The sequence below is a fragment of the Rhipicephalus microplus genome, chromosome 8 (genome assembly GCF_043290135.1).
Source record: "Rhipicephalus microplus isolate Deutch F79 chromosome 8, USDA_Rmic, whole genome shotgun sequence".
In the NCBI taxonomy this organism is placed as follows: Eukaryota; Metazoa; Arthropoda; class Arachnida; order Ixodida; family Ixodidae; genus Rhipicephalus; species Rhipicephalus microplus.
In genome coordinates this window covers 10,356,947-10,380,908 of record NC_134707.1, presented here as the reverse complement: position 1 = coordinate 10,380,908, position 23,962 = coordinate 10,356,947, and the positions used below count along the sequence as shown (strand labels likewise).

Sequence of the window (23,962 nt, the reverse complement as noted above, 5' to 3'; positions counted from 1 at the left end):
CGCTCCGTCCAAACACGCAACCTAAAATTTGCAAGACAAGATAGAACTCGCAGACTTACGCGTCACCTACAGGCGAAAACGATAAACACAGCAAAGCTGTAGTAGCGGTAGTCTTCGCCGTTGTTGCGTTAATATTTAAAATCAAAATTTTTAGTAGTGTGTTGACAAAGTTGCAAAGAGCCGCCAACGTGAATGCACTACTCGATTTATCAAGCTTGTGACCCTGTTGCTTGCAACACAAAAACACCACAAAAAATGCAAGATGCAAGTTGTGCTGTTCTTATTGTTGAAAGCTGGCGCTACAATCAGTTGATGGTTAAACAGTTGATCAGTATGATGTTCAAGTTTTGAACTTTTGCTTTATGAAAGTTTCGCAACTATCCAAATATTTAGGCCATAAATTTGCAGATTGACGCGCCGTGTAGGAGACAAAATAGAAAACACTACTTGGCTGCAGCCTTCAAGTGGTTGCGTAATTTATAATTAAAATGAGAATCTTTATGTGTGTATGAAATGTGTCGACTGAGTTATGTGGTCTTATTCTGCCTGCAGAAAGAGAGCTACTATCGTAAACGCACCACTCGCTTCATCAAGCTTGCCCTGTTCATGACAAACGTACCATCAAAATGTTACTAAACGTATTTTTTTTTGTCGACAGCTGGCGCTACAATCAGTTAAAGGTCGCTTAGTTGATCAGTTGTATGTTCAGGTTTTTAACTTTTGCTATGTGGGCGTTTCGCAACTACACCCATTACTCAACCATAGAAGCTCGCAGATTGACGCGCTACCTAGAAGCAACAATAAAAAACACCACGTACCTGCACTCTTCAAGTCATTCGTATGTTATAACTAAAATTAGAACTTTTATGTGTGTCTACAATGTGTTGATGGAATCATCTGACCTTATTCTGCCTGCAGAAAAGAAGCTACAAACGTAAACCTACCACTTGGTTCAATAAAGCTTGCGACTTCGTTCATGAAAAAAAAACACAAAAAATGTTTGTACCAAATGTATCCTTTTTTTTAGTCAAGAGGTGGCGCTACAATCAGTTGATGACTTTTTACTTGATTAGTTTGGTGTTCGGTTTTTGGAGATTGCTGTGTGGGGGATTTGCAACTGATGTAATTGATAAACTATTTGTATCGCCAAATTTAGTGTTGGGATATTTATTATGGGATATTTATTAGTAACTGAAATGATTGCTTTTAACTGTCCCTGCGAAAGTGTTTTGTATAAAATCACTGAGTCATATAAAGAGGAACAGTTTCCTAAAATATGTTACCTGTAGTATTTTGATGCTTTTATTGTCAAGTTTCGGTTGCGGCAAACAACTCGCGTATGCTTTCTCACATACAAGAAATGAAGTACGCCAACACTGCTCATTTTAAAGTCATGCATTAGCACCGTGATTGAGATGTATGCTTACGTGAAAAAGAGACCAAATAAATGAAAGACGCAAGTGAAAGAACGCTAGGCGCCAAATGCAAGACCGTGACGGTTTACGATGTGCGAGTGGTTTTCACGAATCGTAATTAAGGCTCCTTAGTGAAGATAAATTTGCGACTTATAGCCTGCTTAGTGCATTACCTCATGTATACACCTGATTATATGACACAACCTCTATATCATTAAAGAGAAAAGACCAGGATAAGCTTCCAATAAGCAGTGTACTTGCAAATTAAACTCGGGGAGATCGCGATCAACTACCACAAGGCTGTCGAAAATTGAGTGTGGCTTTCGTACTCACATGCTGCATGGCATGAAGACCTGGGCGGATGTAGCTCCTAGTGCGCGGGCCCTGTGACGAAATTCAGAAGCGCATGTTGTGCTGCGGAAGTTGAATGCGCGGGAAAAGGAATAAGTAGATATGTGAGCCAACAGTGCACGAAAAGACCGAAGGAAAGAAGTGTACTTTTAAGGGCTCGCTTTCTTCGTTAGACACAATGAGATCCAACAGACAACCGTGCTGAGGAAAGTATAGGGGATGTTACTGGAAATGGAAAAGTGGACGAAAAGATACCTAATGGTTGCCGTACGTGGGCAGGCACCGAGCCTGCGACCTTCGAATAACGCGTCCGATGTTCTAGCAACTGAGCTACCCCAGCAACTATCCCCCCATCCAGGGGCATGGGAGCGGTGCTGACTGACGCTCCGACATTTCGGTCCCTGCACACGGCAAGTTAGCCTTTCTTTCGCTTATCTTTCTGCACGTTTACATTACTATTTGAATTGTGGTTTTTATACAAGTTACCCGGATTAATTGTCTGCCCCCCCCCCCCCCAAAGAAAAAGAAACCTTGATTCTTCCAGTTTCAGTTAATTGATCGTCCTTAATTATTAACGCAAGCAAGCTTTTTTTTTGCATTTAAATTTTACCTTCCACTGAACAAGAACTGGATCTGCCATAAATAATATCCATCATATGGCTTCCATGACGCGCCTCTGACTCTGTGGTTGTTTCCGGCGCATCCAGTCAACAGAAGCATAGCTTTAGAGATTGGTTTATTATATTTGACTGCAGCCGTCCACGGTGGACTTATTCAAGCACCACTTAATCATCAGTTGTACGAAGGAGCAATACAGAGAAGTTCATTTCAGAATGAGGAATGTGTGCATGTTTGTGCTTTTTATCGTTTCAGTTTTTAACATAAAACACCGCAATTCATAATGTCATCGTTGATTAGAAATCAATAAGTGTCAGGAAAATATTTCACGTACCCACAAACGAAAAACAAAGCGCTTGTGTATGTTCAAAGGCAGCAGCTTGCATAAATGTTGTCAAACCTCTCATTTCGTCAATCTATTTTATTTACAAAACACGTATATACACTGTTATAAGATACATCGATTCACAAGCTACGAGGTATTTGTATGCCTACATTCAATAATATTCTTGCACGATAAACTTTGTCACACTTCAAGTTGACTCAAATGCTTTGTCTGTGCGTACAAAAAGTTATTGACGATATAAAAAACTTGTGCGTGCCACATATTACATAATTTGTGCTAATAACACACACAAACACACATAATACTGCGAAAACGATATTGTATCAAAATTTCGTAAAGGTAGAAAGAATTATATCTTCTACCTATTTGATTTGTGTTATGAGTAGTGGCTGCAGCAAGTGCACTTGCATTAAGGCATTATGCAGAGTTATCACAGAGGCAACACAGATTAAATGCAAGAAAAACAGTTTTTTTTTTTTCATGTCTGGCATAAATACACGTGTACCAGCATAACAGGTATTGACTTAAATGTGCTTTAAAGCTATGGCAACCATATGAAGATGCACTATGGAATTTATTAAAACTATAATTATACGATGAAATGACTACACGAAGTTATAGCATATTGTTCCTAAAAGTAACAATTGAAAATAATCTAAAAGTTGAAAACAACACAATATGAAACGTTTTAACAGCGTGGATTTGGATTCGTTCCAAAAAGAAAAAAAAAAGAACTGCATATACGAGAACCACGCTTGCATGAGAGGGAGGAACCATGTGGCAAAAACAAGTATAAAGGAATGCGAGATTGTCAAGCTTCTTTACAACACTAAAAAAAAAAAATACAATTCAGCGTTTTTTAACCGATGCAATGCTTGACTGACAAAAAGTTAAAAACTAATATTGTGTATAACAAAAAAAAGAAGCCCTCAAATTTACACCTGTTTGTTTGACTACAAAGAGACTCATATCTGCTGGCGAGCGATTTGCTCCGAGCACAATCGTCGCATCCATGTGCATATTTTATATAAGATGTCTTTAAAAAAAAGTTCTTATGAAATGACTGACACGAAACTGTCAGGTTTTTTACAGCTTAAGCTGATACTTTTCATTCTTTTCGTTATGTTGAAGAAGCGTTGGTTAATTTCTTTATTAACAACAATATGAACTCAGGAAAATCCTGTGCTTGCCACCACTGTAATATAAATAAATATAGCTCCAAAGTTGACATGAAATGTGCAGTCTAAAGCTACCAAACTAACAAACAAAAGATAACTTATGAAAAATTCCTGAGAATTCGTCAGGCCTAAGCAGCAGTAAAATACGCCGAAAAAAAAAGGAAAGCTTTCACATATTTAGAGCTTTTTTATCATTATCTAACGCCATATAGTCTTTGGTTGCTGTTAATTAATGACAAGAAGCTTATTGGCGTAAAGGCATTGGACGATCAAGCCTGCGTGTAGTCATCAAAAAGGAAAAACATAGCTATAAAAAATAAACAATTACCCCAAATTGTGCACTACAGCATTGCAAAACACTATCAGTAGACAAACAGTTCATGATTTATCAGTGCAAATGATTGATTAAAACAACGAGCAATTGATTACTGAAATTTCAATACGTACATATAATGATCACATCTTGGTTATAGCGATGCTATTGTTCGTGGGGAAATTGAACACGACCAGCTGCTTTCTCAAAACGCCCTCAGAAATTTTCGTTGCAGCCTTTTTTTAAGAAAGGCATACGAGGTGTGCAGTGTTTCAGCATCAGTTGAAGTACCGAATAAATGATGATATGCCTGCTTCACCAATATGAGACTTTAAAAAATTGACATCTTGGCATTTCATATGCACGTTAATTTAGTGTTTAAAACATCCTCTGCAGACACTGACGTCCCTGTAGTGGAGTAAGTGAGAGACTTGTATAAATAGGAAATGTTGGCAACTATTGCATCGTCACCTTCTTCAGAAACATAAAATCGGTTAGTCATCGGATTACTGCTAAATATGATATGAAAAATATTTGAAACAATGCTCTAACAACAGGGAATATTTCGCAAACTACTTAAACAGACAACATAAAGAAACACAAACAATGCAAAAGTTTTCTGCAGCTTCTGCGGTTGAAAAACACATGTTGCTCAAGCTTAAGGACTAAACACAAAATATTTGTTTTCAAAAATGACTAAATGCAAAGTTTCTATTCTAAACGCGACATTATGAGGCGTTACAAAGACGACATGACAGTTTTAACATCACACAAGCACTCACAGGTACACGCCACCATATTTTGAGATGGTTCACCCCACTCACACCCAAACGGATGTGAGTGAGGAGGGGAATGAATCGGCCAGCAGATACTTACACTCATTGGATGGCTTCAAATAAATGATGCTAAAAAGTTGTACCCAGTAATTTTGTTACGCGACACATAGGTACTGTACGTCTCTGGTTCATTCACAAGCATAAAACTTGCAATGTTCTCCACCAGAATTCATTTAAAGGCACCTTTTTGCCTTTGGTTTTCACCAATACTTAAAAGGACCATTACAATACTTTAAAGGATAAAGTTTTGCAGCCGGTCTTCACCAATTGAAATATCTAGTTCACTTTAGCTTCCCCGTAGCGCAACCTCCCCTCACCCCAGTGGCAGAGTCCAACATTAAATAAGCTTCGCCAATGGTTGCAAAAGCAAAAACAAAAAAGGAAACGCTGACGTGCGCTCTTGTCACAATGCCCTGCCTTCGATCTATGACTTCCCTGGGGTAAACGGGGACCGCTTACTGCACACGTTTACCCCAAGAAAGCCGGAGACCGAAGTTTGTTTCCTCACAAGAACCGTTCTGGTAAAGGAACATCAGGGCTCTTCAGCCACCACTACTGCACTTTAAACAATGGCGCACATGTCCGACTGTTAGGTCATACAGCAGGGAGTGTTGGTACAGGTCCATAATGAAAATTCATTTTACTGAAAGAGACAGAGAAAGGGACAGTTTTTTATCTCGTCCCTGCCATTATCATTTCGAGGTCTGACTTGGTGCAGTCATGGCCACCACTCTTAGATGATTAGGAAGGGGACCCTGCTTCCTTTCTCTGTGTGCAGGCTTATATATGCGCAGAACCCTGATGCTATCTGGCCAAACCAATAGACGTAAAACACTTGTCTAGGTGCCCCAGTTCCCAGCCCTGCAGATGTCATCCTTATATGCACGATCATAGTAAATGATCTCCGCGCCTTCCCCACCCCTCACCAGTCTACCACAGTTTCCGCCTGACCGAACTCCGAGGTTCGGGCGGGGGCACTTCGTCCGCGCACTGCAGGTTTCGCAACATCTCATCCAAAGCCAGGTACTCCTTGGCCAACGACCGTTGGTCGTCGTCGTTGCGGTTCTCGACCTTCGGCGGAGACGGCGGCTCCCTTTCAGCCGCCTGGGCGATGACGTCGTCCAAGAGGGCGCAGTCCTCGAACCATACCCGACGCATCGTTGACGACCTGGACGACCTGGGTCGCCTATGGTCGGAAGAGTCCACGTCGTCCGAACCGCTTCCGGTATTAGCCGACGACGAGTAGGACTCCTCTTCAACTGAGTAGGACAGGTCCGTCTCTTCCAGGCCATTAGTGGATGAACCATTTGTGGAACCCCGAGCCGAGCGGTGTGACCGCGAGCTGTGGGAAGAGTGCGTGTCGGTGTCCTGGTAGTAACGGCTCGAGCCTACGAGGTTCTCGTAGATGGGAGTCATGGTAGAACACTTGTTGTTGATTCTACTGTGGTGGTGGTTTCCAACAGCTGGTAGTGTGATTACGTTGACATTGTCGACGTAACACAGGGGTGCATCTTCAGTCGCGACGACTTCGACGGCCGTCAGCGGTTGGGTCGCCCTCGTCGTCGACCTGCGGGACGTTGCGCTCGATGATGCCATGGGACAGCGCGTGGTTGTGGTCACCGTGGTGACGCGAGGTCTGGCGTTGTCGTCCGAGCTAGTCGACTCCGACGTGGTGCTCGACAGGTCCGAGGTGCTTCCGTTGCTGCTGGTGGCCACGGCGTCTTGTACCTGCGTGTGTCAGGGCCACGACTAAAGTTGAGCAAACTCAAGACAATGATGCTGCCGACAGCAGATAATCTTCACTGGTTGATAACAGCCAACAGTTCCCCAATATTTGCCATCATTTAGCCAACATATAAAGTCAAAACTGGAGGACACTTTCGATAGTTACCCAAGACATATAGCACAGATTAGCCACCTTTTAGCTAACATTGGCCAAGAACAACCTTTATTTAGTTCTTAATTAGCCATAATTATCCAATCTAGCCATTATAACCGACCATTGTCAAAGAAAGTAAACAGCAGAAATACTTATTTCCACGTGGCATAATGTGGTTGCAATAGGGCCAGTAAGACACTTTTTAAAAAGCTGCTTGCGTGCGCATGCATGTGGGCCTTGCCAAGGCAGAGGAATTGACGTACCAATAACTGATAAAGAAGTACTATATGGTTATCAAAATGGTCACGTAAGCATATTAATGTGCACTTCTTTAGGGTTTTCGAAAAGAACTGTGTACTGGGAATAGGCTATCAAGTTAAAGCGGAAGTTAGAGACCTTCAGGATGGAAGTTTAGACCAGAAGTAGTAACTGAAACTAAATTAGGAACCTATGGTATTGGGCACCCGGAAGTCACGTGACAGGCTGGAAGCGCTATAACAGTACCCAGATGTGACCCGTATTCCGAGGCCCATGTCGACGTACCTGCTTCCACCAATCGGACGGGCCATGCAGCGTTGGACTGAGTACAAGCAGCTCCTGGCTTCCGCGGGCGTAGCTCTCCAAGCCGAGGTGGCGCGCGTTGTAGACGGACAGGTAGCCGGACATGCGGCTAGACCGGAATCGCTGCACGAAGTCCAGCAGCCGAAGGGCGTTGTCCGCCGTCACCGTCCGGCACTCGATGAGCAGCACGTACGAGAAGGTGCTGAAGTCGCTCCTGTAACGCGTTTTTTTATGTTCGAATGTCGAATCAAACACTGCCCTACAGTCGCATCTAATAAACCAGTTGTCTCAAACACGACAAGAGTCTTCGGGCTGCGTGTTTTGGTGGAGGCGAAAATGTTGTAGGCCCGTGTGCTCAGACTTGAGTGCACGTTAAAGAACCCCCAGGTGGTCAAAATTTCCTGAGCCTTCCACTACGGCGTCTCATATTGTAGATGGTTTTTGGACTTCAAACCCCACATATCAATTAATACATCGCATCTACTCAAGCAAAACGTTAAGTCAAGCGAAAGCGAAGTAGATATATATGTGGTGTTTAATGTACCGAAACCACCATCAGATTATGAGAGACACCGTAGTGGAGGGCTCTGGAAATTTCGACTACCCGGGGTTCTTTAACGTGCACCCAAATCTGAGCACACGGGCCTACATTTCCGCCTCCATCGGAAATGCAGCCGCCGCAGCCGGGATTCGAGCCCGCGACCTGCGAGTCAACAGCCGAGTACCTTAGCCACTACACCACCGCGGCGGGGCAGCAAAAGCGAAGTAAAGACGCCCTTGACTGAATTGTGAACGCGCGATACAGTGCCTACATATACAGGGTGGCCATTGAATGGTTGTGCAGCGAGAGCAGTCGGTATTTCACTAGCAGACGCTGCTTACATCAGCCTTGCGAGGTACTGAGAGAGAGGGAGGAGAGCGACGTTTGGATCAAGACCCAAGCATGCGGCACGAGACGCGATCATGTGCACCTACTGCTGAGGACGGGCCCTTTTCCACCCCTACCCTGTCTTCCGGACTGCTGTTCGTGCTGATGACGACCGTGGCACTGCTCACTTAATCTTTTTCCCGTCTTTCCACTTTTCTCCCTTTTCCCTTCTCCGCAGGCACTGCGCCGTGCTCCCGACAGGGTTGCAGAAATCAGGTGCCTTTTTTCATCTTCTAACCACTACCATGCGCAGTATGGGTGTAGACGGCGTCGCTGACACCGGATCCGCGACCTCGTGCGACTGCGAAATGCTCCGCAGTTAAAAGTACTTGTTCCCATGCAGAGATAATAGGGATATTTAGAATAGCGTTAGCAAGCGTTGCGGGCGTTCTGGACGCCATATTATATTTAGAATAGCGCTTGCCGTCTGAAGAAACAAATATAAGAACTTTAGCACCCCCCCCCCCCCTTGCAAAGCCAAATGCACGGAAGCTACCCCATATCCTCGACACCATCGCTTTGCGGGGGCCGCATGCTATTTCGGATTTTCTGCAGGCGGACTGCAAGCGGGAACAGCGGATTGCGCTATGACGCATGCGCAGTGGCAGCAACCACACCGCAATGGTTTGTGGTGCGCTATTCTTAAACTCCCTAGTAAATGTGTGGAACACGACAGCTGGCGCGGTGCAGCAGGCTACGTAGCGTCAGGGAGAGACACTTCGTCAGCTATACATATCCGTCATTCGCTCTTGCAGAAAAATTCGACGCGCACAAAGAATCTTTTTTGAGATAAAGTTTCAAACAAAGGCCACACGCTTTGTTCGAAGCTTTCCTAAAGTTGCTTCTTTCAAATAAACTAAAATAACCATTACAAATAAAATAATACATAAATCAACAAGTGCGCCCGTAACACTCATGAAAAGTAAAACTTGGAAGTTGTCATACGGCTCCGTGGTTTTAAAAGAAACCGTACGTGTGGTCAAGTGTCGCCACGGCCTCATTAAGTGAGAGGCGCACGAAACGGTGTTATGCTTTCACATAGTAGAGTACCTCGAACTCTAAATTGTTAACAACTTTTTCTAAACGCTGACGACTCTTTCATAGTAGAGTGCGCATCGCCATCTGAAGCGTTCACAATTGATTCGTAACAATTCAAGCTCGAGTTCCCAAAGAGCTCCGCATTTCTCCTGCACTGGGACGGCTTCATGCCCTTCCATAGTAAAGTACCAAGAACTGTAAATATTTGACACTTTTTCTACATTCATTTTAATTGGCCCTTAATTTGGAACTTTCGTATACACAGTCATAAATTGTTTTTTAGTGCTCGTATGTAATATCTATGCACTGCCTTCACTTGTTTTCGTTGTTTCGTTCGTGTATGTGCAAGTCGCATGTACACTAAAACTTCCCTTCTTCAAAACGCATCCTCCTACCCGGGAGACTTGCTCCTGTCCTGTCCCTTGGAGTGCGCTGACAGCATCATTTTTGCCTGGACACCTCCAGGACTTCATGAGGTGACTAGAGTGGGGTGTGCTTGCTACCCTTGGCCGCCTCGAAAGTTGGAGAATGATCTTATCAGCAACATTCCCGAAATGCTCCCTATTCGGGAAACAAATCGGCATGTTTTAAGGCAATGCATCATTGCTCGTGTTTTCTGGAGGGCCGCACATTATTGATTTCGCAGTCGGAGTAAATCACTTCGTTTTGTCTGAGCATTGTTGTCGAGACCGCTTCGCCTGCCATTCGCAAAATTGTAAAGTGGGCCCTCGACCTCCCCGTGAACGCCTCTAACCAGCGCCTTCTAGGCCTGGGAATGGTGAGTACATTTCGGGAGCTTCGACAGGCCAATCTCACAAATCAGTAAACTCGACTCCCACAGGCGGTAGCGGGTCACCGACTATTAGCCCACCTACACATTCAACACATCCACATCAGAAAATATCGCGTTCAACTTCCCATTCAAGCGGAGATGCGCCCTCTTGTGCGCCCTCTTCCAAACATGTTTGTTCAGTACCGGCAGAAATGCCATCTATATACGCAAAGAGTACAGTCTTGTTTCACACTTAGGGGAAATCTCAGATCTCATAACACATGGTGTGGCCAGCGCTGTACTCGTGTGCCGGTATAGCAGATGACATGGTTCAACACTATGGCCCTTCAAGTGTCTGTGCATGCGGGAGCTGCTGCCGGCGCTTGACATGCAGCGTTGGCAGGAGTTTCATTCACATGTTTCGAGATTTCCCCGAAGTATGAAACAGACTGTACATACTGACATTTTAGTTGTATTTCTTGTTTACCGTGTGATGTACATATGTGCACATGTCCAATAAGGCTGATAACTGAGCTAGTTGGTGATTAATCATTTTACCGAGAGGTAAAGTATTTTTCTGTAATAAATTTATTAGTGTAGGGAGTGTCATGTCCTTCTTATCCCTCTTGTCTATGTTAAAAACTGCGCTACAAAACCTTACGTTAAAATGTATACATGTCGTTTTTACAACAAATTTTTCCGTGTCTGTGCTTGTTCTGTTCTGTTGAGATGCTTTGTTGAAACGTCATTGATGTCCACCATCTGCGAGAATAAATTTTTCTAAACACTAGCATTCAGCAAACGTCCCTGCTGGGCGGTCCTTTAGTGAAAAAATAAATCTTAGTGTAATATTCAGCGTAGATTGTCGACAACTCTTTCTTTAAAAAAAAAAACACAGATCTTACTCTTCCACAATTACCACTTCCGTAACGGAAATGACGTCGGTCAATTTTGAGTGACTTCAGTCACTTTCGTGTCGAAAGTACTAAATGTAGAAAGGAAAGCTATAAATGCGGAGACGAAGACAGGCCAATGCACATGGATGGAAATGGTATTTTTTGTTGCTAAGCCTGGAAATTACGCGAATGGCGATATGTCTGCCACGAAATACTTTATGCGTACGTTGGTTGGGATCTGCGGTAGAGAGAGAACCGGTGCAGGCCAAACTCTTGCGCCAGGTTGATGTAGATGGCGCGTGCACCCGTCCAGTCCTTCCAGCTGTTCTCCATGACGTCTCGGAATGTCGCCTCGAGGACCTTGAAGCCGGCTACGATGTAGGCAGTGCGGCGATCGTCGGGGCTGGCGTACGCGCTGCGACCGTACGGTAGGTGCTGCCGGATCTCCTCATAGATGCCTGCGCATCGTGCATACGGTACATTTGGATGCGTGAGCATTAACAGTGTCAAAGCATGCAGAACAACCAAATCAATCCAACGGACAATCAAGGCCAAGAAAAGCATACAATACATTCAATGTTGTCTTAACCATAATGTAGTAATCAAGTAAACCTAGGAAACTAAAGTGAACGAAAAGCACCTCTTTGTCGGTAAGATCCGAACGAAGAACTATCAAATAACGCTTCCTAAGAAGGATGTGCGTAATTCATGAACTAATCCACATGGCTCTGTCACACATACATACATACATACATACATACATACATACATACATACATACATACATACATACATACATACATACATACATACATAAATACTGTGGGGGGCTGACACCCTCTGTAAAGTTGTTTGCGCTGCGTGGTGCACGTGTCTCGCCCAAAAGCCGCATTTCGGGTTACAACCACCGGGCGGTAGGTGGCGTTGTGTTCACGAACGGTGATCACCACTATCATCATCATGGTTGGTAGAGTGGTAGTGCCGGCGGTGACCCCTGGCGGAAGGCAAACCTTGGTGGCGGGCGAGAGTTGAGCGAGTCTCTTCTGCATGTGGCTGTTGCCGCGAACAGTAGTTTTTAGCGTGGGTCGCCGGTGCGTGGCACCACGGGCTACGCGGCGGGGGCCCTCGTGGTAAGTCAAGCGTTGGCGACGCCACCTTCGGTGTGTTATTGTGTTTGTTATGCTATTGTGTTTGTCATGGAGTGTATGGTAATATTGTGTACGGATGTCCTAGCGTGTTGATAACGATTGATGTATTGATTCGGCGGACAATGTCGTCTTTCAAAAGTAGTTAAATAAATATGTGTGCATCGTTTGGTTTGTACCGACCGTGTCTATTGTGTCCTTTTACTCCAAGAGCGTGACGCTCGCTCGTCATATCGAGACCCCGCAATACATACATACATACATACATACATACATACATACATACATACATACATACATACATACATACATACATACATACATACATACATACATACATACATACATAATGGCATGCTTTGGCCGCAAATAACACACACACAAAGTAAAGGAACACTCAACAACAAGCACAAGCGGTTGAGTATTCCTTTATTTCGTGTGTGTGTGTTATTTGCGGCCAAAGCATATGCCATTAAGGAAGTACCAACTAGGCCAACAATCAGTATTGATACATACATACATACATACATACATACATACATACATACATACATACATACATACATACATACATACATACATACATACATACATACATACATACAGACAGACAGACAGACAGACAGACAGACAGACAGACAGACAGACAGACAGACAGACAGACAGACAGATAGATAGATAGATAGATAGATAGATAGATAGATAGATAGATAGATAGATAGATAGATAGATAGATAGATAGATAGATAGATAGATAGATAGATAGATAGATAGATAGATAGATGCGTTCAAGCTCCTGTCATGTGCATGTCTCCCACCTTGGTGCAGCACGTAGTCTGGTCCCAGCCGTTCGTGTCCCAGCAGCCGGTCTTCCATGGGCATAAATGGCCCCGGCAGCTCGTACAGGTGGATCACCGGGTACATCACTGCGCGTAAACAATGCATAAGAAAAGCAAATGCTAGAAAACCTTTACTGCTTAATTTACAAGACATCTGTGAGCTCGTAGGTGATGTGCTCTGCCGTTCGTCTGTTTACCGCATTGGAGCCAGCGGCAGTTTGGGAATACTAATATTCATTTTTTTTTTCATGCGTGTACACACGCGCACGTATACAAGCACGCGCAAGGACATTTATAAAAGTCAGTTGAGTACAACCCTTTAAAAAATAATTTTGGTTTCGCCGCACACCACCACCCCACCCCCCAACCTCAGTCGCTTGGGTTCGAAATAAAACAAGCTTCGCAATATCTTCGAAATAAACCTATTCCACATTTGTTAACCATGATAGGCGCCGCCGGCAAAATGAGGCGCTTGTAGCAACGTCACGGCATGCGGGCACCGCCCAGTCTCAAGCTCGCCACCACTATTTTTGATCACGTGACAACTGGCACAGCGGCTGAAAAGCTGCCCCCAAGCTCAGCCGCTGCCGGGCTAGAGGAGCGGCACGCGCGGACTCTCGGCAGTGCGCGCATGCCGCTCCTCTAGCTCCCTCCAGCTGTGGCTCAGCACACCGCGGGCGTGACGCGGGAGGCTCCTCCCACCAATGTGACGCACTGCTTTTCACAGGGGCCTGCCTTTGGTACTCGGACTTTACGGGAGTAAATATGGGAAGCAAAGTGATTTTGCGGTGCAATGCCACAGGGTCATCGACCACCATGGTCGACAATACCTGCATGGCCATATAACCCTGCCTTCAAACAGCCGAGATGTTTGGTGCCGGGGGCCCACAACAGTTTGCGTACGCAAGCCCTTGCATTCCTTTGCGAGTGTGGCTGGGAGCACAAAGGAATGCAAGAGCATGCACATGCAACTGGCTTGGCATCATCGGTCGTAAAACTCTTTAATGACAGGACAGGTGTTTCCTACAACCGGACGACCCACGCCGTACGCGGTGCCTCAGTAATTTCAGCTAGGGTAGTGTCTACTCCTAACTTCATAAAAACAATTTTCACTTTCAAACAAGAGACTTAACAGGGCTTTGTCCCCATAGTTGGCGTTTGAGCAGAATCGACCCGAACTGCAACGGATCATTCAAGTGTGCAAAGCGCGATGTACAAGTTCAGAGAGATGTTGTGGGAGTGCACAAGGCAGGAATCCTGTCTGGAGGACAACAAAAAGGACGACAACATAAGGCACTAGAACAACAACTCTGGGTTGTCCAAAAGGCCGGCGAAGCGTTGCGGCTAGCATAAGGCTACTGGTCTGACGTTGGTGGTGCTCTTTACCTTGACGAACGGCATTGGGTGTCCTTAAAGACCCTTTTCAGTGATAAAGCTTTATCACCACAACTACAGGACAGGTACAGACGTGACGCAGGACAGACTTGCCGAACTCGCAGATGTCTGTGGAAACGAAAGACGTCGCCCCTGCCCCATCTCCTTGTACACATGCCTACAGTAACCGATATGTAGATAGCATACCAGCAACAACCTTACAACGCACCTCCTTTCTCCATAGTCTGCAGCAGCTCCCCGCTCTCGGCGAAGTGAGGGTCCCCCAGCAGGGCCTGCGCCAGCATGCGCTTCTGCTCTCCGTACGGGACGCGCAGGGTGCGGGCGTGACTGAGCAGCGAGATGACGGCGCTGCTTTGGCTCTCCGGCGAAGGCCGACCCAGCGAACCGAACGAGTCACCGCTGCGCGAGGAACGCTGCGATGACGAAGACATTGTCGACCACCACCTCCTTCTGCAATACAGACACACACAACAAGCATGGATTGATAAATATGTCAGCTATGGGTTTTATATCGTTATCATGCAAGGAATTCGCCGTCTAGTGTACAGCAATAGTGTATTCATGTGAAAGGTAGTGGCCAGGTACTACACCAGGGTGGCCAATCCTGCCATGGTGAGAGAGTGCATTACCAGCTGTGGATGCCGGTGGATGCGTAAAAGAGCAATAAAGATGCAAGGAAAGGCAGGGAGGTTAACCAGACGCACGTCCAGTTTGGGTAGACAGAAAATTATGTGGATGGATAAGAATACGTTTGCCGATACAACTTGGTAGCAGAAAGCAGTTCCCCCTTAAAGGAATTGGACCGTCAGGGCTACAATAGCAGAATGTACAGGACCAAGTAAGCTGGTGGAACATGCGAAAGACCTCTGCCCTACAGTGGGCGTAGCCAGGCTGACGATGAGATGATGATGGTGACAGCAAATGCCCTTACGTCTTTCTGACAAAATTTTTAGTTGATCATACAAATATAAATGTATGATCAATGTATGATCACGGCGTATGAATTCGACCGCGTGTTTAGGTACCGTTTGTTATGTTTGCGAGGATGATGTCCTTAAGTAAGGTTCTTAATTCTAATAAATCACTTGAGAGTTTAATCACGTCTCGTTTCGCTCTCTTTACCCTTGTCAAGTGTAGCGCCCTAAATATTGAATTACGTCATAGTTTTAGCAATCGTACCACAATTTTTGTCATTGGTTTTGTCATCGTCGAAACCGTACTTATCGGATCTGAAGGGGTCCACCAAAAAGTTTTATGTGCATGTAAATCAATCTATAAAGTATTTTTGCATCATACTCAAGAGCATTTAACAAATGTTCACTATACACAATAATTCGTTACACGCGGGTTCAATGTATGCGGTTTTAACAGTACATGAACCCTTTAAAAAACTTATAATATTTCGTACTCACTAAACACCTCGATCCGAAGCCCTTCATTACCTCCGCGTCGATAGATTTAAAGATGGATAATCAGGCGGATAAAAAATAGAAATAATCTGACAGTTAAAGAAACATAACTAGACGTATTTTAACCGATAAAGTCATGTAGACAGACAGACAGACAGACAGACAGACAGACAGACAGACAGACAGACAGACAGACAGACAGACAGACAGACAGACAGACAGACAGACAGACAGACAGACAGACAGACAGACAGACAGATAGATAGATAGATAGATAGATAGATAGATAGATAGATAGATATATAGATAGATAGATAGATAGATAGATAGATAGATAGATAGATAGATAGATAGATAGATAGATAGATAGATAGATAGATAGATAGATAGATAGATAGATAGATAGATACGAGCATTTTTAAGAATGAACGAATTTCGAGAAACGCGACCTAAACCTAAAATCCGTGACCTCGGGCATTTTGTGCAGGTGCCAGAGAGGGAAAAAAAAAAAAACGTACAGCTCAAAGGGATGCGCGTTCCCTTTCATAGCGTGCACTTTAATGCGCACTAAGCTACTTCACTTAAAATCCGACTTCCGGCCGCGTAGAGACCATTATCATTAGCTCCGGCATTCGCAACGGGAACGCCCCTCGTACAAAACGGACGCAGATAATTGATTCCGCCTCCCGAGAGACTGCTTGAACGAGCCGCTTGCACGCGTCCTAATGAGAAGCAATCGGGACATTCCTTCTAGCTCGCAGACGTGTGGTGGATTGGATTCGCGACCGAGCTACAAGAGGTGGCCGTGAACCATTGATGTTTTGCGTGGGAGGCGGCGCGACGCACCCAAAGCGCCGTGCATGTATGTAAATGAGTATATGCGTATATACACGCTTCGTAGTGTGTTGCGTGCGCCAGGAAAAAAAAAAAAGTCGACGACGAAGAGTAAGAAACAACCTTAACTCTTCCAGCCGGTTCGCGAAACGTGCCATTGCAGCTCGTCTCACGCGCTGAGTGACGTTTTTGCTATGAACACATATATATGTGCTTACATGTGCGTACCGTATTCGCGCGAACGTAATGAGCTGATGATTGAGCATAGCAGACCGGACAAGCGAAGGTTTTCTTCATAGAAAAACGCTCTAAATAATTTGGAAGTTAGTACCTTTTGGAGAAAACGCGCCTTCAGCGTAAAGTGAGGACAGGTGCAACGATAAAGCTGCACATGCGGTTATGCATTTGCCCAAATAGAAGAGTATGTAGAAGTTTTTTTATTTTGGCGGGGGGGGGGGGGAGGAGCGGGTTAGGGGAAGGGGTTTAGGGTTAAGGAATGGGTTGAATTACTATGCATGTCAGTGTGTACGCTTACCTGTGTGCGTGCAACTACATATATGTACACACTGAGAATTGCTATTCACAAGGGGAGAAATTCGTGCTTGTTTGTGAGGCATTAGGTAATATTGAGCGCAAAGTGACACAAAATTGGGAAGTGTTGTGTCCTCCTTTCTGCATATTCGTGCTTTTGTAAAACACACTTCGGGCAACACGTATTTGGTAGAGAAGCGCGGAGACGGAAATTGAGACCATAAAAAGTGGACAAAAGACGTGCGGATCCTTAAATATGGCTGAGAGCTTCTAACGATGTGCTGTTCACACAAAATATATGTTACGGCGAAGGCCTGTCTCATCGAACGCGAAAATTCATACCATTCCGTTCTGTTAGATCACGCTCAATTCCATCACAGTGCATTATGTCCCATCCCACTCCGTTCCATTCAGTACGTACCAAACTTTTTTCATTTCATTTCGACCACCCACTGGGTGTACCAATCTCCGAAGCAAAACACCACATACTCAACTACCCAAGCGTCGTCGCAAAGAAACGCCTCTACAGCAACCATTCTCTGGCTTTTCGAGACACGATTTTGTATGTGCCATTCAGAGCATTTAGAGTGACGTCACGGCAGCCTGATAAATAGACGGTCATGTATACATTGCATTTTTTTTGTGTGTGTGTAAGAAGTGTATATATAAGCGTACGTACGGAGGGCGACCCATATGAGGATTGTGGAGCTATAGTAGCAAACACAAAACCACACACCGCATTCGTGTCTTACATGATACGCAGACTGAAGCAGTGGGTGGAATCATAACGAAGAGCGAAACGAGAAGAGACTGCAGCCCTTTGAAGTGCTCCGAGAAATTGTGTTCCGCGAGAGGCGGGAAAATTAAGGAACGAACGAACCCATCAGCCAGTCAAAGACAGAAGCAAAATGAAAACAGCGTAGGCCGATTAAAAGACCGAGTGGTTGAAACAAACTATTCAATGATCTAAGCATTTATTAACATACATTTAGTAAAGCAAGCAAGGAAGCATGAAATAACTGCATCAAAATTTTAATTATTATTAGACAGAAGTTTAATTAGCTGCTAAAATTATCATTTCTTGCTCTACTTCACAGTATTGTGTTATCAATGGACATCTATTATATTCATGGTGTATATGTAAGTGTAAAGAAAACTATCTTTGTCTGCGTCTGTGTCTATTGGACTATATATGCGTTTAGACTCTAATACTTTTTGATTGATATGTGTGGTTTAACGTCCCAAAACCACCATATGGTTATGAGAGACGCCGTAGTGGAGAGCTCCGGAAATTTCGACCACCTGGGGTTCTTTATGGTGCATTCAGACGACGGACCGAATCCGGATTTGTCGTGGACGCGGACAGCTAATCCGCGGATGGTCCGCCTGCAGGCGCATCCACACGACGGACGGTGTCCCAGGGGAAAACAGCCGGATTACCCTCGACAGCAGGTTCGGCGCTCACCTGCGCGCGCTGAAAGCAGACCGGTTTGAGAGTATTCAACATGGATGCCCGCAAGAAGTGAAGCTTGGCTGCGATGTCTGTCGTGTTGTGACAAATGAACGAGTAGTGTTATTCTTTCAGGAGAAAAGGGAGTTGCTAGCAGGATATTCTTTCAACTACATTATTCCCCACTTGTAGAACTTCTAAACGTGTCTCCCGCCTTTTTTTAGAAGCGGCACGTCGCCGGTTGCAAAAGTTAGAATATTTCACCACCATGACGGCTAAGATTAATCTCGCGTGTTGAGCGACGGCGGCGACATTTCCCGAACCACCAAAAGTGATTTCTGCATATTTAATCACCCGAGAGCAAAGTCTCCGGAAACTAAGTAAACAATGCTCAAGCGTAGATGATGCCGACCAGTCATGCAGCTGTCCGCGAGCCATGGAGGACATGCCGCGAGCAGACGAAAAGTGTACTGGTTGCCACCGACCCCAAGCTATTCCGCTGAAGTACCGGCGCTCCCCCGCCAGAATCCCGATGTGAGAAACAGGTTGGGTTCATCCGTCCGCAAGCCACGCGGACGAGTCGCGGACGAGGGGAATCGCTGATGTGAGGTCACGTGACGCGCCGTCCTTCCCGCCACATCGGGATTCGATCCGTCGTCTGAATGCACCATTAACGTGCACCCAAATCTGAGCACACGGGCCTACAACATTTCCGCCTCCATCGGAAATGCAGCCGCCGCAGCCGGGATTCGAACCCGCGACCCTCTAATACTTTTTATACGGCAATTATAGATATGTGCACAGTGTTTCTGATTATATGTATCTATTCTGATGAACTCACTTTTTATCGTTTTTGTGTTTTGTCAATAATATAATATGCTCATGGTATAGCCGCTTCTAACATATCTTCCAATGCTTATTTTTCATATACATAAATAAATATGTAAGGACATGATGAGCGCAAAATATATAATGAGATTATAAATGAGATTATAAAAAGGATCCGGACGGCCTGACTGTAAGGGGTACGAGCTGCACTATCCGAGTTCATTCAGGAAGAGAACAGCAACGCCACCTGCGCGGCGCTCAAGAGGCGCAAGAGATCAAAGACGAAAATGAAAGGATAAATAGAGGAACACGTTTCTGAAAATGACTACACGTTTTGTCGCTCTCTCCTGTTCCTCCCTCCTCCTCCATATCGACGCACTTTGTGCACATCCCTCCTCGAAGCGAAAGAAATTACGGCATCTGTGACCGCGGCGGTTCAGGGACAATATCTGCAACCCGCGGCGCTGTACATGGTACGCTCTTGCGTGTACAGCGCGTGTTGTGTACGCGCGGGGCCTCATGTTGAACCGGGCTCGGAGGGGGGAAAAGAATAAACGGAAGACACACACACAATTCCGGAGGCTCGGCAACGCCACCGTTCACGATGATTTCTCGGAACCACGACTGCCCGGGCCACGACACAACACTCGTCCACGGTTCTTCAACAACGACCCTGTAGCACAAGCGCTGTAAAGACGAGACGCTGTATTTAATCTTACATCTTTCAAACGCTCGAATAGCAAGGGAGAAGGGACGTTTCACCTGACCGCCTTCCCCGAATGTTTTAATTGTGCATGTGTATGTACAGACGGTTTCAAAATTACAAGCGTCGTTCGTCAAAAAAAAAAAAAAAAAACTTCTGGTCACCTCATTTACCAGTTCGTACGTCGAAATTGAAAGGATGTTTTCACGTATTTTCAAGGGTAAGGAAAGTATTTTATTAGTTTTTCAGATAAAAAGAACGTGCATAATGTTCGAGGCAATCTCTTGTAGTTTTTATGTAGCCCAAAAGAACATTTATTTGAATATATTTTGCCAAGTTATGGAAGCAAAGTGTAGAAAATCAGCGGGCTATTTTGTAACGCTCTTCTTCCCCACCTATGCTATTCAGACACATCGGTGGACGAAACTGGAAGTCATCAAGGGTCTATACACGTGCGCTCGCAAACACGCTGACGCAGGCGCGTAGCCAGACATTTATTTCGGGGGTGGGTGGGGGTGGCACCACCTTGATATCTGGAGGGGCACCCTCTTAAAATGGTCATTTTTCGCTCTTTATGTTATGGCGAAAAAAAATCGGGGGGGGGGGGGGGCACGTTCTCGTTGTGCCACCTCTGGCTACGCCCGTGTGAAGATCGTGAAGACCGTGTGAAGATCGTGAACGAACATACGTGAAGATCGGTTGAACTATATGGTTAACAGTGACAGTAACACGTTCACAGTATAAGCAACATATAGTTACTGTATATGCTACCTAAAAGTAGCATGCGTAACTTTAGTTTAACCTTTCCGCTTCCGTCTTATCGAAAAAAAATTGGTGGCTGCGCCGCTGCTATTATAGGCAAATCACTTTTTTTTTTCTCGTACGCTAACGTCAGCTGGTAGAACGGAAGCACATACCATGAGTGGTTTAAGAGCTCGCAAGTGGAACAAGAAGTGAACGTAAAAACAATATGCGTGTCAGATTTACTTCTCTTTATTTTTTTTTCTTCTCACTCGGGAATCGGCTATCTACTTTATCCCTAGATACCCCGTCGCAGATAGCGCAAAAACGCCGTCTTCGAACATAGCCTCGTTAATTAGGTCTCTAGTAATAATTAGTCATTATAGCTAGTTATAATAGTATAACTATTGGGCAGAGGTCCCGCGGCCCGCCGACGTTTCAATAGTGGTCCGCGGTATCGCTGATTGATTGATTGATACGTGGGGTTTAACTTCCCAAAACCACCCTATGATTATGATAGACGCCGTAGTGGAGGGCTCCGAAAATTTCGACCACCCGGGGTTCTTTAACGTGCGCCCAAATCTGAGCACAGGGGCCTACAGTATTCTCGCCTCCATCGAAAATGCAGCCGCCGCAGCCGGGACTCAATATTTTTCTCGTACGCTACGTCAGCTGGTAGAATGGAAGCACATACCGTGAGTGGTTTAAGAGCTCGCAAGTGGAACACAGAAGTGAACGTAAAAACAAGATGTGTGTCAGATTTACTTCTCTTTATTTTTTTTTTCTTCTCACTCGGGAATCGGTTATCTACTTTATTCCACGATACCCCGTCGCAGATAGCGCAAAAACGCTGTCTTCGAACATAGCCTTGTTAATTCGGTCTCTAGTTATAATTAGTCATTATAGCTAGTTATAATAGTATAACTATTGGGCAGAGGTCCCGCGGCCCGCCGACGTTTCAATAGTGGTCCACGGTATCGCTGATTGATTGATTGATACGTGGGGTTTAACTTCCCAAAACCACCCTATGATTATGATAGACGCCATAGTGGAGGGCTCCGAAAATTTCGACCACCCGCGGGGTTCTTTAACGTGCGCCCAAATCTGAGCACACGGGCCTACAACATTTCCGCCTCCATCGAAAATGCAGCCGCCGCAGCCGCGACTCGATACTGCGACCTGCGGGGTCAGCAGCCGAGTACCTTAGCCGCTAGACCACCGCGGCGGGGCCACCATACACCTTCCAGAAATGATCAGTGTACGAAATACGCGAACACGTTCTTTCAACGCATGTCGTCAGGTGGCATGCGACAATTTCAGGCGAATCGGGACACACTTACGAAACTCAGAACGACCATGCATGACAAGCGTTTTACACGAACTAACTACGGCATAAAAAAAAACAACCTTACGTAATTGCAGGCTTCTTAAATCATCACCCTACCGTCATAAATGTGGTATAAAAAACGATGCGCACGAAATGCTTAAAAAAGAAGTTAGCTGCATACCTTCTATCAATCCAGAAATATTTCTCTCCCACCCCCCTTCTTTTTTGCTCCCGTCCGTATGAACATTTCTGTTATGATCTTATATGTCTGTACTACGTTTGTATAATTGTATTCATCTTCTATATTTATACACAATTATGTATACTATATTTATTATTGTGTACGCATTAATATTTTCTCGTCAAATGGCTTCTGTTGTTTGAGTTATGTGTGCCTAATAAGGGGTGTGACACTTAGTCAGGCGTTCGTGCATTATTGTCACCCGGATAGACAGGACAAATGTGTACATTTTGATACTTGTCGTTACCGGAAATACATATGACGTATGAAATATCTTCAAGAAAAACTCTCCCCCCACCTCTTCCTTCCCTCACTCCACGTTTCAACCTTCTTCACTGCACCGGCCCCTGCTGGACTAAATTTTGTGACTTGGGCCGGTTGGCTGAGGTGAGTTTGCAGGGCGTGAACAAACTCGCAATGCCTTTTCACACAATCCATTACAAACGACTTGCATTCAACGTGCTTGAACTTCGTGTATAACGAACAACAACCAAGTAGCGTGGGCAATATAGCGAACCCCTTTCCGTATAAGCGTTCCGCCCCTTGCAGTGCGGTCACGCCTTTTTTCCGGTGCTGAATCGGCAAATGTGTCCGTCGTTCAAGGCTCGTGCTTTCATTTCGGAGGAAGCCGAGCTTGCCGCCCCCTCGTCGGCTTTGTCGTCACCTTCAGCCGTTCAGAGAGTGCTCCGGTAACAAAAGAACGCAAGGCAGAGTCAACCGGGCCGGGTATGTGTTTAAAAAAAAGTTTTTTTTTCTTCTTTAGCTTCGCTTCCTCGTTCTACATCATGGTCACAGCGGCCAACCGCAATCTGCAATCTTCAAGGCGGACAGCGCGAAAACCTTCCGCCGATCTGTCCCGCCGTCGGACCCACTTTGATGTATGTTTTCTTAATTCCGGTTAATCAAATACGTGCAGTGCAGAGAAGGCTGTGGGTAATGATAAGAAAATGAAGAAAGGTGCTACAACGGCTTTCAGAAGAAGAAAAAAAAAAAAGAGCTATCCAGAATCGCACCCTTTTTACCATTGTTTATAAGCTTCACCTAATATAAAGCCTAACCACACGTCAGCACGAGGCCTGTAGATTCGGCATCGCTCCGCCTTCTTGTGGAAGGGGAGAGCGCTCAGTTGAAAGACATCACGTTGCAACGAAGGGGAAAAGCGCGTTGCTAACGTGCACCGACGCGACGCCGAGTCTACAAACCACGCGTTGACGCGCTGCAACGCGTGCATGTTGTTAGCGTTTTACGGTCACGACGCTAATGGTTACCGAAGGCCGTGAATGTCCATTCATGCGCGAATTCGTACTGCCTTGTGATTGGTGCGCCGTTTTGTGGGCCCACTTGAACAGTGGGCAAGCACACACATGCGAATAAAACGAAACGCGTGA

At 45.2% G+C, this 23,962-nt stretch overlaps 1 protein-coding gene across 2 annotated transcripts in view; it reads right to left on the bottom strand.

Moving 5' to 3' along the window:
* Positions 1 to 5,738: 5,738 nt before the first annotated feature.
* LOC119164108 (uncharacterized) overlaps positions 5,739 to 23,962 on the bottom strand; it is a 59,048-nt gene continuing 40,824 nt past the window's right edge. For both annotated transcript variants that reach the window (XM_075870988.1, XM_075870989.1), the window contains exons 2-6: positions 14,719 to 14,960; positions 13,095 to 13,202; positions 11,358 to 11,589; positions 7,480 to 7,711; positions 5,739 to 6,785 (exon numbers count right to left, since the gene is read on the bottom strand). In XM_075870988.1, the coding sequence (XP_075727103.1) occupies positions 5,988 to 6,785; positions 7,480 to 7,711; positions 11,358 to 11,589; positions 13,095 to 13,202; positions 14,719 to 14,941 (1,593 nt within the window). In that variant the 5' untranslated portion in view covers positions 14,942 to 14,960 and the 3' untranslated portion in view covers positions 5,739 to 5,987. The remainder of the gene's footprint in view (positions 6,786 to 7,479; positions 7,712 to 11,357; positions 11,590 to 13,094; positions 13,203 to 14,718; positions 14,961 to 23,962) is intronic.